At 40.3% G+C, this 14,821-nt stretch overlaps 1 protein-coding gene across 7 annotated transcripts in view; it reads right to left on the reverse strand.

Annotated features, from left to right (window-relative positions):
• LOC132806371 (protein eva-1 homolog A-like) overlaps window positions 1–14,821 on the reverse strand; it is a 399,357-nt gene that overhangs the window by 109,967 nt on the left and 274,569 nt on the right. For 6 of the 7 annotated variants that reach the window (XM_060821240.1, XM_060821237.1, XM_060821243.1 and 3 more), the window contains one exon: window positions 5,056–5,199. The exons of the other annotated variant lie outside the window; for it this stretch is intronic. In XM_060821240.1, the coding sequence (XP_060677223.1) occupies window positions 5,056–5,199 (144 nt within the window). The remainder of the gene's footprint in view (window positions 1–5,055; window positions 5,200–14,821) is intronic. 7 annotated transcript variants of the gene reach the window in all.

Below are 14,821 nucleotides of genomic sequence, written 5' to 3' on the forward strand. Positions count from 1 at the left end.
TTCACGTTAGCTCTGAAGAAGTCATCTCAACTTAGCTTGCTTTCTCTCCATGGATGCTGCCTGACCCACTGTGATCTACAGCATTTGTTGTTTTCTGTTCAGGTTCCAGCATCCTCTATTGATGCTTTCCCGTAGTTCTTCATTCCAGCTGTGGTTCTAACCTCATGTCTTTTTTTAAGCATTACAAAAGCAAATAGTAAGTGGAAACTGAAATAACTCCAGAGGCCAGTATCCTGTCACCAAGTTACCCTTTATTTACACATGGAGAGTCCTTGGCACTGATCCAGCTCCCTCTGAGCCAACTCTGAGAGTGAACAGGATGTCTGACTCTCCTGTTCTAATCTGGTCCAATCAGGGAACTCATTTTGAGGTCCTCCTGGCTGACCTCTTTACAATCACTACATCCCTCCCAGAGTCCAAGGACATTGGCCGGTTCTTAATTTTGTGGCTCCTGCTGGGGTGTTAGTGCTGGGTCAGGTTCTTCCAACTCTCCTCTGATACGGGCGGTGTGTAACACATTGTAGCTGCCTCTTGCACCTGAGGCATCTTGGAAGAAATTCATTCTCTTCTTCGAAGCAGTGACATCTACCATGTTCATCTCAGATTTCAAGGTATCATTGATGCCTGACAGAGAGGAAGAACCCATTGGCTCCAAAACAGTCAGAAAGGCTATCGGGGGCCAGGTACATTTTGGTCCCCTACCATTTGCAGCTTTCATTCAGTCCATGCACTTGTTCAGGACCGTCACACCTACCCAAACTTTATATTAACTCAACCTGACCTTGTGTCGATCAGGCCTCTTACAGATGCGGGGCGATTACCATAGTTCCTACACCAAACTTCATCCCCTTAAATTATTTCTCTCGCTTAGCAGAGTCTTGTATTCAGCATTGAAATTCCTGATGCTCTTTCACACTCTCCTCCCCCCCCAACCCTCCACCAACCCCAAGTCCGAGATGATTAGATTTAGCCTGGTGTGGAGTCTTCTCCCCAACTCTGGTGGAGATATTCCAGTAGTTGCATGAGGGGTGGTCTTTCAATCAAATAGGAACTGGGACAGTTTGCTATCTAGTGAAGCTGTTACCTTAAGCCTGCCTTCAAGGTTTGGACAGTTCTTTCTGTCAGACTATTGGATGCTGGATGGCAGGGAGTTGCAAGGTCATATAAGGTGTTCTTATATGTTGAATACCATTCGATTTTAGGAAATACTTCTGGGACCAACATTTTCAGGTGTGGGCATATTGCAAAAGATGCACACAGTTTTTCTATCGTCACCCCTGTGTTTGACGAATGAATTCTATGCATGTCCAGTCACTTTGAGTGACAAAAAAATTAAGCCCATTAATAGGACCTGCATAGTCGATGTGTAACTGAATCCAGGGTTTATCCAACCATTCCCGTGAATGTCAAGGAGCTACTAACATTAACTTCTGTCCTTGTTGGCATTCTGGACATGGCCCTACCAATGCAGCTATGTCTGCATCCAATCCTGGCCAACAGATTTAACTTTGCACCAACATCTTCATTCTGGAAACCCTTGAATGACACTGGAGGAGTTATCTGCTGGTAACCTTTGCTCAGGACAATTCACTGCCATCCTCTACAGTGATTTTGTCTCTCTGGATCCGCAAAGGCTTCAATTCTGGTAATGACAGCCCTTCGGTCTCCCCCATCACCACCAGCTATTTCAAGTTTTCTTGGACCGAATCTTTCTGCGTCCAAAGTCTGATATTGTCAGTTATGACTGGAAGTATGTCCATAAATTTAAACCCATTGTTGTGATCTCTTCTTGTGACAGTACCACTGATGGTGTACCTGCCAGCAGCAGCTCAATGCATTTGCATTTGCTACTTGGCCTCCCGGACAGTCGTCTAACTTATAATTATATGCACTTAGTATTACAGTCTGCTGCTGAATTCAGCCTGAAGCCATTGGCAGCAATGCCTTGTCCTCTTAAAGGAGAATTTGTGGTATGTTATTATCACAAATTTATACCCATAAAGGTATTGGTGGAACTTCCTGACTCCAATTATGACTGCCAAACCTTCCTTTTCTATCTGGCCATATTTATGCTCTGCATTAGTCAAAGTTCTGGATGCATGCACTATTGAGTGTTCCTCTCCACTGGGCCACCTATGAGCTAATAATACTCCAGTACTGTATGAGGAGGCATCACTTGTCAAAACCAGATCTCACTTTGGATTTAGTGTGCCACCTTAGAGAATGATAGGTGTTTCTTAATTTCCCTGAAAGCTATGGCTTGGTTAAGGGACCTTTTTTAAGGCTGACCCGACTTTAATACTTGATGTTCAGATGGAGGCCAGGTTATGAATGAACTTTCTGTAATAATTCACCAACCCAAGACAAGACATAAGCTCTGGTAGCCAGGGCATCATTGATCGTCCTCACTTTATCTTCCAAAGTGTGTAACCTGGTCTTGCCAACTCTGTAGAACAAGTAGATCACTTACGATGCCTGGAACACACACATTCCCTTCTGAGGCATATGACAGCTTGGGAGAAATGTCAAGAACTGTGTCCAAGTTTCTTGTTGGTCTTCTCTATTTGTACATCATCTAGATAAAAGGTGACCTAGGATAGACCTTGTAAAATGTTCTCTATCATCTGCTGAAAAATTGCACAGGCTGACAATACCCCAAATGATTACTGTAATGTATATTGGTACAAATCTTGATGCATATTAATTGTGGCATATTTCTGAGTATCCTCACCTAACTGCAATTGCAAGTATGCATGGCTCATGTCCTGCTTCATGAAGGACAACCCCCTGTCAGCTTTGCATATAAATCCTCTATGTGGGAGATTGGGTATTTATTCAGCTTTGAAAAGAAGTTTACTGTTTGTTTAAAATCCCCACAAAGGGGAACCGATCCGTCAAGCTTCACAATCAGTCTGACTGGTGCTGGACCAGTTTCAGGATTCCTTCGCTTTCCAGCCTTATGATTTCTGCATTCACTTTTGTAAATGGCATTGTATGGGCCTTGCAGAATCATTGAATTGGTTTCTCGTCAACATACAAGGTGGCCTTGGCTCCTCTGATAGTCCATAGACCTTCCTGAAAAACTTCCGTGCATTTAATTAGGACTTCACTTAGGCAGTTATTTTCTAGTTGAAAAATGTTGAGCCAATATAGATGAACCTTTCTCAACCAATTTCAAACCATCAAGCATAGGCTCCAGTCTTTTACTACAAATCAGTGATAACTGAACCAGCTGTTTCTCACAAGAACCAAAGTTGTATCCTTAATTTGTAAAGCTTCCCCAGTATACATTCTCAGTCTGGCCGAGGTCAAACACAAACTTAAGCATTGAAGTTCAGAGTGCATTTTATTAAAGACTGATTATATGATCACTAAAATGGCTGCACCAGTATCAACCTCCATTAGAACTGGGGGATGATCATTTAACCAGATGTTTATTTTGACTGGTTCTGATTTGTTCCTTGGAGCAGAACAAGCTGAGAGGGATCTGATGGAGATATACAAAATCATGAGCATAGACAGAATAGATCGTGAGATTTTTTTCCGCATGAATGGAGCATTTAAGACTAGACAACATAAGTTTAAGATAAGAAAGCAAGTGGTTTAAGAGTAGATCTATTAATTATTTTTCTCAACCAAAAATGGGATAGAAGTACAGATTGTGCTGCCTGACAGGATGAAGGAGGCAGGTACTCTCACACATTTAAAAAGCATCTGGATGAGTGCTTAAAATGCCAGGTGAGCAAAAGTGGGCAAAAAGGCCTTTTCTATGCTGTATTAAAATCTCCATGACTCTTTTCCCATATCAGATTCGGATTTAGCTCCACATTTGGACTGTATTAGCTTAGCATCCTTTCCTCTTACATTAAACTGAACATTAAAGGAAGTTTGTATTTTGCCGCACTTTATTCCAACATTAAAATTACAAAGGCACACAAAGTTATTCTTAAATTAATTTCAACTTATCCATCATCACAATTTCACACCTAGAACATTACATTTGGATAACTAAATACCACTGACAGTCGATGTACAAACAGCATGAGATGATCATGTAAAGCTCAAGTCAAATAATGAACCAACCCTACCAAAATCATATTGCATAGTAATTTGTTTAAACACAGAAATGGTGAAGCATATTTTGTTTCTCTATATAAGAGAGTTACAGATATTGAGATACACGCTTTGCAACTTAGGATAGTACTGGATAGCTGAGCTTGAAAATTAAATCATCTGAGAATAAGAATTCAATCCACCATAAAAGTCAATATTTCTTTTTAAAAAGTTTTGCATTAATTTTATCCTTGCACTGTCTCTTCCTGAAGCAATAACTTCAAATGAAACTTAGATACTTCCCACAGTACAACAGAGATATTTCCAACCTTAAGAGTAGTCTTTCTAAAATAGTTGGCGATAATTGTAACTATACAAGTAAGTTACCAAAGTATATTCAGATTCACGTCATGTGGTAATGTCAGACAGAAGTAACATCCACGCCAACATGCCTGTCTAAGTGCAAAAATAGTTAACAATATAAAACCCATTATGTCACATATTGTTCCTGACAGACGAAAATAGCAGTTGAGCGTGTGGTGCTGGAAAAGCACAGCACGTCAGGCAGCACCTGAGGAACAGAAGAAAGGTTCTGACGAAGGGTTGATGCCTGAAACATTGATTCTCCTGCTCCTGAGATGCTGCCTGGTCTGCTGTGCTTTTCCAGCACCACACTCTCGACTCTGATCTCCAGTATCAGCAGTCCTCACTTTCTCCTAGACAAAAACAATAGATTGTTCTATTAAGCTCACTTTGCACCAATGATAGCACAGCATCATGGATTAAATAATTATTCCCTTCCCCAAACCTTACTCTCATACCTACTGCATGCAAGGTCTTGGAGACACAAAAGCTCAATGATGTAAAAATTTTCAATCCTCCCAGATGATCAAAATTAGTCCAGGAGATTACCCTATGTCATCTTTTAAATTATATTTACAAAAGTTATATAATGAGCCTCTGGATGATGACAAGTTGAGAGAATGAATTCCACTATCTTACCACAAGTGTAGATGACATTGAGGAATTTGCGGATGCCTGGATAACAGGGATCACCAAACTCATAGGAACTTGCATATACATTGCAGCTTCTCTTCCCATGGCATCGTTTAGTCATAATCTGTAAAGCTAAGGTTGACTGGCAGTCTGGAAGAAACATAACAATCCAGCATAAGTAGTAATTCAAATAGCTGCATCGCCCGATGTTTAATTACTCCTGCAGCTACTGGTCAAAAGTAGCTGACTTTTTGAACAAAATGTACTGGCAATACCAGTCAATTTTTAAACTTCATCTTCCATGCTCAGTATTCCTAAATTTCAGTTCACCACTACACAGAATATTTACATATTTATACATTTCAGTCTTGTGTGCATGATACATGTTTCCTTTGAACAACAATGGACGTAGGCAGCTAATGATAAAAGCCAGATTAGAAAGATAGGGTATTGCTAACAAAAATTAGTCAATTCTTCCTTGCTTGCACTGTGGAAAGCTATGTAGGCCTGCAATCAGGCTGCCCAGTCACAGCACAATACACAATGGATGGCCTTGAATATAGAAGTGCATATCTTCAATAATGAAGGGAAATTGACAACTACTCAACTACATTAGAGACTTAAAATCAATTTCATTTCATATTAAGTAAATATAGTGCCTACTGTGCTGAAATATTTTGGATGTAACTATCACTCTGTCCTGTTTCTTAAAAAAATTCAACATTTATCTGATGATGACGTTATATGATAGTGGTGTTATCGTACTAGTCATCCGTGAGCTTTTGTCTAATAATCCAGAGAATGTTAGTTGAAATCCCATGATTGCAGTCTGAAGTTTCAATTTTAGTACTGCTTTTAAACCCAAGAAATAAATAGTTGCTTTGAAAATGCAGCTGGTTTAGTGACATTCTGAATGAAAGAAACCAACTATCGTTACTAACTCTGGTCCCATACTGGTGTGGTTAAATCCTAACTGGCTTTTGAGTGCTCTAGTAAACCATTCAATTGTGTAACATTTCTCACCACGATCAAATGGATCTGCAGCTGTTTGAAAAGGCAGCCCATTATCATCTTTTCAGGCTAACAAGCAATGAGCAGAAGATGCTGGCCTTTCCAGAAAGGACAACAAGCTGGGTAAATGTGACAAAAACCTTTCACAAGTTGTGAGAGATGTATGGCATGTAGGAAATGTATGAGAGGTCAATATGGTTATTTTGGTGTGTGTTGAAGAAAAATGTTGATAGGTTGCATTGTTCTTCCTTTTATATCACCATAAGTCATTTCACATCCACCTGAAACACCACAGGTAATTCAGGTTAACAATGTTTTCAATTAACAGCACTTCTGACAATGTACTCACCCATCAATAATGCAGTGAAATGGCAGGCTAGATAGCATGATCAAGCCTTAAATGAGACCTGAATCATTAATCTTGGACACAGGGTTCTAAGTGTTGTCCTGGATCACATTAATACTTTACACAATACACTATGAGTCTTACATACAGAAAATCAGTTGAGTGTTAAATCCCTCTTTGTCTGAATTAATAATAGGAGTACTACAGTTAGGGTCAATATACCTGAAAAAAAAACTACCAACCAAGTCCCTGATTCCTGATTGTGAAATGCAAACCAGTAAGTTAGCATATGTAAGTGTGTAGGAGTGTCAAGTTTAGATCAGGTTCAATTGTGTTGCCATCCAGAATAAATGGTTCATAAATGTTTGCTAAGATCACAGAGTATTATATTAGATTAGATTACTTACAGTGTGGAAACAGGCCCTTCGGCCCAACAAGTCCACACTGACCCACCAAAACGCAACCTACCCATACCCTACATTACGGGCAATTTAGCATGGCTAATTCACCTGACTGTGGGAGGAAACCGGAGCACCCGGAGAAAACCCACGCAGACACGGGGAGAACGTGCAAACTCCACACAGTCAGTCGCCTGAGGCGGGAATTGAACCCAGGTCCCTGGCGCTGTAAGGCAGCAGTGCTAACCACTGTGCCACCGTGCCGCCCACACTGACAATGGTGAGTTTTCATATTTGAGTTATTACTGTCACAAATATTGAGGTACAACAAAAAGTGTTGTCTTATGTGCTTTACGGGCAAATTGTTCTGTAACCCTGCAGCACTTGTACAGTACAGAGTACAGGATACAATGTGACAGCTGTCAAGAAGGTACAGAGAGAGATCAAAATTAATATTTAAGAGGTACATTCAAAAGTCTGATGACAGCAAAGAAGAAGGTGTTCTTCAGTCTGGTCATATGTGTATTCAAACTTTTATATTTATGTCCAAAGAGGATGGAAGAGTCTATATGGGTGGTAGGGGTCTTTGATTATTTTGGTTGCTTTCCTGATATAGCAGGAACTATAGATGAAGTCAATGGATAGAAAGCTGGTTCACATGATGGACTGGGCAATGCGTACAATGCTGACATTCCAATCGGAGATGATCACTGAAGCCATCTTTTCTCTCAATCATCCGCAACAGACTCCATAGGGAAGACAGTAAACCCAAATGAAACCACAGTGGTGGGCAAGTTGTTGGAGGGAATCCTGAGGGACAGGATGTACATGTATTTGCAAAGGCAAGGACTGATTCAGGATAGTCAACAAAGCTTTGTGCACGGGAAATCATGTCTCACAAACTTGATTAAGTTTTTTGAAGAAGTAACAAAGAAGATTGATGAGGGCAGAGCAGTAGATGTGATCTATATGGACTTCAGTAAGGCGTTCGACAAGATTCCCCATGGGAGACTGATTAGCAAGGTTAGATCTCATCGAATACAGGGAGAACTTGCCATTTGAATACAGAAATGGTTCAAAGGTAGAAGACAGAGGGTGGTGGTGAAGGGTTGTTTTTCAGACTGGAGGCCTGTGACCAGTGGGGTGCCACAAGGATCGGTGTTGGGCCCTCTACTTTTTGTCATTTACATAAATGATTTGGATGTGAGCATAAGAGGTACAGTTAGTAAGTTGCAGATGACACTAAAATTGGAGGTGTAGTGGACAGCGAAGAGGGTTATCTCAGATTACAACAGGATCTGGACCAGATGGGCCAATGGGCTGAGAAGTGGCAGATGGAGTTTAATTCAGATAAATGCGAGGTGCTGCATTTTGGGAAAGCAAATCTTAGCAGGACTTATACACTTAATGGTAAGGTCCTAGGGAGTGTTGCTGAACAAAGAGACCTTGGAGTGCAGGTTCATAGCTCCTTGAAAGTGGAGTCGCAGGTAGATAGGATATTGAAGGCGGTGTTTGGTATGATTGCCTTTATTGGTCACAGTATTGAGTACAGGAATTGGGAAATCATGTTGCGGCTGTACAGGACATTGGTTAGGCCACTGTTGGAATACTGTGTGCTATTCTGGTCTCCTTCCTATCAGAAAGATGTTGCGAAACTTGAAAGGGTTCAGAAAAGATTTACAAGGATGTTGCCAGGGTTGGAGGATCTGAGCTACAGGGAGAGGCTGAACAGGCTGGGGCTGTTTTCCCTGGAGCGTCGGAGGCTGAGGAGTGACTTTATAGAGGTTTACAAAATTATGAGGGACATGGATAGGATAAATAGAGAAAGTCTTTTCCCTGGGGTCGGGGAGTCCAGAACTAGAGGGCATAGGCTTAGGGTGAGAGGGGAAAGATATAAAAGAGACCTAAGGGGCAACTTTTTCACGCAGAGGGTGGTACGTGTATGGAATAAGCTGCCAGAGGAAGTGGTGGAGGCTGGTACAATTGCAACATTTAAGAGGCATTTGGATGGGTATATGAATAGGAAGGGTTTGGAGGGATATGGGCTGGGTGCTGGCAGGTGGGACTAGATTGGGTTGGGATATCTGGTCGGCATGGACGGGTTGGACCGAAGGGTCTATTTCCATGCTGTACATCTCTATGACTCTAGTTAAATGTAAACTAGTACAGAGGGTATATGGAATAAGCTGGCAGTGGAAGTGATGAAGGCTGGTACAATCACATTACTTAAAAGTCACCTGGGTGGGAATATGAATAGGAAGTGATTAGAGGCAAAATACTGCCAAATAGGACTACACTTATTTAGACTATCTGGGCAGCATGGAAGAGTTGGATCAAAGAGTCAGTTTCCGTGCTGTACATCTCTAGGACTCTGGTATACCAACTTCAGTTTTTGTTGTTGTTGAGAGAACTAAATGTATATGATGCAACAGTTTGTCACATTAGACAGGTACTGAAACAACACAAATATCATAATGGCAAAACGTAACAAGGTCTGGTGTTTCCGCAAGGTTTATTCTTAAAAGTTCGCATTGCTAGGAAATTCCATTGGCTTGAAACTCTCTGGGTGAAGAAATTTCTCCTCATCTCAGTCTTAGCCCCTAAATCCTTACGCTATGACCCCGGTCACGGACTAAATCCCGAAGCAAATTTTGGTGAGTTCTTCGATAATCGGTGCCAAGTAATTCATTAATCAGTCTAAATTACATCGTCAACCAGTGAGTGAGTTTTTCAGATCCCAAACCTAACTAAGAATGGTTTGTTTCATCTCCAGTAATCTGCTTTGGGTTACTCGTGCCTAATTCTCCTATTCTGCCCATAGTATCACACCTGTTCTGTTGGATTCAATTAAATTACCCCAAAAGCTCAGAGTGCCACATTCACAAGAAGCAAAATACTCTTCCAACAGACCTCAAAGGCAGTTCTGTAAAAATGTATGCATACAGCCCAGTACTTCACCAGCTGAGACATTTATAAATCATCAAAGAGAAAGTGGTATCACAAGTAAGGGCATAATTTGTTACCCATCTCTAATTTGTCTTAAGAAGGTGGTGGTAACCAAAATTTTGAATGCAACTCAATGCTTTATTAGACTACTTCAGAGGACAGTTAGAAGTCAGTCACATTGTAGTAATCAAGAGTCATATACAACTTACTTCTCGCCCTAAATGACATGTCGTCATAGGCCAGACCAGACAAGGTTGGCAGATTTCCTTCTCTAAAGAAAAGGTGAGTTTTTACAGCAAACTGGTAGTTTCACTATTTACTAATACCAACCTTTAATTCCACTTTGATTTAATGAATTTAATTTAAATTCCTAAGTTGTTTTGGTGGGATTTTAAATCATACCTCAGCTTCTAGACTGTTAACCAGTAACATAACTCCTAAGACTAGGTATCAAGAAATTGCATGCTAATATCCTACTAATATCCTGTGTTTCTCTGGGGTGGAAGTGAATATTTGTATAATCCACCATTAACCTAAAATTTTAAAAAAGAATGAAGTTGAAAAAATGAACAGTAAGTCCCTACATAAGTATAAGAAGATAGACTACCTAAATTTCAAATTATTTGTCAGAATGCCACCAGAAGGGTGGCTGCATTGAAACATTATGCAATCATTTATTTTTATAAATATTGCTGAACCTATGTAATGATGTAATCTCATTATATAAGTTTTTTATATCAAAGTCTATAGGACTTGAAAAGATAACCAGCAAAATTAGGCTGCAATTTTAATGGAAATTAAACCAGCTAAATATTACATCAGGAATGAAGGTAACTGCCTTCAATCACATTTTTAAACAGATAATGGCAAAAATAGTAATTGGCTTGCAAGTTAATACAGGCAAAATAGTTTATAGGCAGACACATGTTTGTATAAAAACAAATAGTTATTTATGTGCAATAAATTGTGCTAATATAGGCATAAAATATTGCTCAGAAATATTATGCTAAGAGATTTTTCAAGTCATTATTCTTACTTCTTGAAAGCAAGAATCCATCCTTTAAAGAAGGCAGCTCCTCAGTCTTGAGTTTCTTTCTGGCACATTTGAGAGGAAGTGAATTACAGTTTCCTTAATAATAATGATATCATTCTGAAGTTATAATGAGAAGTATGTGTGGACACTTCGGGAAAGGTAAGATGATGCCGTTCTCTCTCCAAAGAAACATTTCTCCTTAGACTGATTCTTCACAGGGCAATTTTCTCAGTGGATCCTATTGATGAGTGACAACCCATCAAAGAGTGAAAATTACATTCTTCTGATATTCTGAACTATTGTACTTTGGGGTAAAATTCCTCACTGCCTGTAGGTAATTGGCAAATCAACTCAAACCACAAGTATTGTAATATTGCTCAGCCAGTTTGTGCTGTGTGACACACCCAGATAATACCAATATCAAAAGCTCTAGGCCTTTCAATTAATTCCTTTCCAATTCTAGCGCATCCATAAATATGCAATGTTACCACAGCTTCAGATGAAATCACCTCAGAACTATTTATATTCTACTACTGTTAGCTATAGTTCAAGGGTTGTCTTAATTCAAACCAGTAGTTTTGCATTTCTTACAGTTTATGACCCTGAATTTCATTCTTTCCTATTCAGCCTCATAACGGCAAACATTTGGTGAACTTGGATGGTTATGGCCGAAGTCGAGAGTGTGATGCTGGAAAAGCACAGCAGGTCAGAGAGCATCCAAGGAGCAGGTTGTGCTTTCCTGTGCTTTTCCTGTTATACGAAATTCTACCAGGAAATGAACAGGAATACAGATGCAACACCAGGCCTGGTTACCTGATGGACTAACCACTGAACCTTGGGGTCTTCTGGTCCTGTTAGGAAAACAACATTCATAAAGGTTTCAGGCTCAATTGTTGTTTGGAAAGGTCAAATAAATAGAATCAAACTTCAACTTTTGCCATCTGGCACCTGAAGATTTTCCATGTTGATCAGTTCACTGGAATGAAGCTTAATGACAACTACATGGGATCTCTTTGCTAAGAAGAACAACCACCAATGCTCATCTAATTTCTAGGCATATTGTTGGCTGTGTCTGCTGCTGGCATTTGCCTACAGAACTGGTTAAGTACTGTAAATCATGGAGCAAGGCAAAGAGGCAGCAGATACCCAATGTGACATATTTCTGACTCCCTTTCCTCTCCTAAAGGGAGTGGCAAGTCCCACACTTCCTTCCTCCATCAGATTCCACTCTATTTTCCTTCCTCTCTGTTTACACTTACTCAGGGATTAGTTGGTGACCCTTTCTTAGGGTCAGCAATATGATCACTGCCAGCAATATGAGAGAAATCATTATTTTAAGAATCAGGAAGTATACCCCAAAAGGAAAAGATTAAGTGCACAAGGCAGAAAATGTTTTGGATGATACAGTGGACAGCACTGCTACCTCTCAGTGCCAGGGATCTGGGTTCAATTCCAGCATTGGGTGACTGTGTGTGGAATTAGCATATTCTCCCTGGCCCTCTGTGGGTTTCCTCCTGTTTCCTCCCACAGTCAAAGATGTGCAGTTGAGGTGGATTGCCTATAATAAATTGCCCCACAGTATCCAGGAATGAGCAGAGAAGGTGGATTAGCTGTGGTAAATGTGGCGTTACATGGATAGAGTGGATGCTCCACAGAAGATCTGTGCAGATTCATTGGGTCAAGTGGCCTCTATCTGCACTGTATCAATTCTATGATTCTAATGGCAGATGCTGAAAAACTGAAATTGCTGGAGAAACTCAGCAGGTTTGGCAACCACCTGTGAAGAGAAAACAGTGTTAACATTTTGAGTCTAGCAATCCTTCTTCAAAAGAGTGCTGAAGTTTCTCTAGCCATTTCTGTCTTTTTTTTGAAGAATGTTTTTGCATTGTATCAGCAAATTTGAAATGTGAAGGAAATCCTGACACTGCAATAGAAACAAACATGAAGAATCCTTGGAAACATAAGTATGTTATGAAAAAAGTGTTTCAATGAGCTAAAGAGTTAAATCAAGTGTCAGAAAGCAGATTCTTTTATATTGTTCTTATCCAACATGAAAGATTCATGTCTTGTATATTAGAGACAGTTGTAGTGATTGATGAGCAGTTTATCAGTACAATGGATCCCGCTGTCATTCTGTTAACTGACAAGAGCTCTTAAATAACTTTGACACACCATATGTGCTCAGATTCCAAACATATACTTGGTTACTTACTATTAGTATCAAAATTACAGCATGTATTAGTACTAGGGAATGTGGCTTCAGGTCATAAAAACAATACATTTCATTCAAAGTATAACATAAATGGCTAGATCATTTAAATAATGGTAGCATAATGGTAAGTTGACTCCACACATAGGATCAGAGGAGGAAGAGCAGTATATGTAGAATTGCCTAGATAATCTTCCAACTTGCCCCTGATCTGTCTACAATGCCACAAAGAAGGGTGAGATTTAGAGCAACCTCCCCATCTTTAACATCAATTGCTGCCCTTAAGTGGCCAATTATTGACTAACAAAGGCTCACTTAATGAACGGATGCAAGTTCAGGTTATCTGATGGTGGCCCTGGAGGGGAATGTGATGGAGGCTGTCCCCATTACAGTCCCCTTTCAGGATTATGCATCTCTCTCCTCTTCAGGATCTACCCATATCCTTAAGTGCTTTCTCCCTGCCTGCCCTTCCATCATGACTCTTCTCACAACATCCCCTGTGCCTCTCCTCCCCAGGATCAGGCCCCAGACTTAACTCCATTCTGTGATTTGAAACTGAGAATCCAGCAATGACCTGTAGTCCCAGCAGTGGGCATGGTTCTCTGTGGTGTTCGTGAGACTACATAGCTAACCTAATTGGAATTTCCTCCCAAACGAGGAGTGAAAATGCTGCATACAACTAGAGCATTAAATGATTGTAGGACAGTTGGCATTGGTATGGATACATAAATTCTGCCCATTGTATTAGTGGTTTTAATTGTGGTACTGTATTTAGAGGAGATGCCAAACAGAGGCACAGATGTCTAATGCTGAGAAAAAAGGATAAAAGTCAAAGATCATCACTGCGGAAACATTTGTCTATTTCCCCTCATTCATTCAAGATGTTCAGACAAATATTCTTTGTCAGCTGAAATGTTACATTACTCGAGGAACTTGATAAAAAAAAACTGTACAACAACCAATACTTTAAAGAGAACATTACATTAATCAGAACAAAAGTTACTCACCACAGAACATTTAGCTGTGGCCTGCTCTTGTAGCCAAAGAAACAGAAAAAAATGCACAGGCGTAGGCTATTTAGCTCATCAAAACTGCTCAGCAAGCCTTTCAACATAATAATGTCTGCTTGTCTGAGTGCCATACTCCCACTCTGTCCCCATAACCCTCATCACCTTTAGCTTCCAGAAATCTATTTCTTTCTGAAATATATTCAGTGACTTGGTTTCCCTGAAGAAGGGCTTTTGCCTGAAACATCAATTCTCCTGTTCCTTTGATGCTGCCTGACATGCTGCGCTTTTCCAGCAACACATTTTTAAGCACTTGGTCTCCACAGTCTTCTACAGGTTCACCACTGAAATAACTGCACAGAGACCAATATCCAATTACCAAGTCACCCTTAATTTACATGTGCACAGTAAACTGGCTTTGGCCAACCAGCTCAGAGTCCATCCCAGAAGTGATAGTGTTCTTAATCCCCTGTTTATATATTTTTTATTTCTTTTTTCTAACCCCCACACTACCGCCTAACAGCGGTAGTGCTTATTTTTCCCCAGCATCCATGTTATGTATGTGCAGGTGCAGAAAACAGTGAAGAAACTAGTGCAGAAAATCTTATCCATAATCCACCACCAGGAAGAAAATAAACAAGCAACAAGCACTGCCCTTCTCAACAAAGGGCAATGCCTAAGTGATCAAACAAAAAAGTCAAGAGGTGGGCAAGAATTAAATCAAAATAGAATCTTGGGGGGGGGGAAACACTCCACATCCCACAGCGCCCACCTCTCCCTGAAAATCTCGAGGGTGTTGCTGCACACCACATGCTCCTTCTC

This window comes from Hemiscyllium ocellatum, chromosome 3, assembly GCF_020745735.1.
Source record: "Hemiscyllium ocellatum isolate sHemOce1 chromosome 3, sHemOce1.pat.X.cur, whole genome shotgun sequence".
Classification (NCBI taxonomy): domain Eukaryota; kingdom Metazoa; phylum Chordata; class Chondrichthyes; order Orectolobiformes; family Hemiscylliidae; genus Hemiscyllium; species Hemiscyllium ocellatum.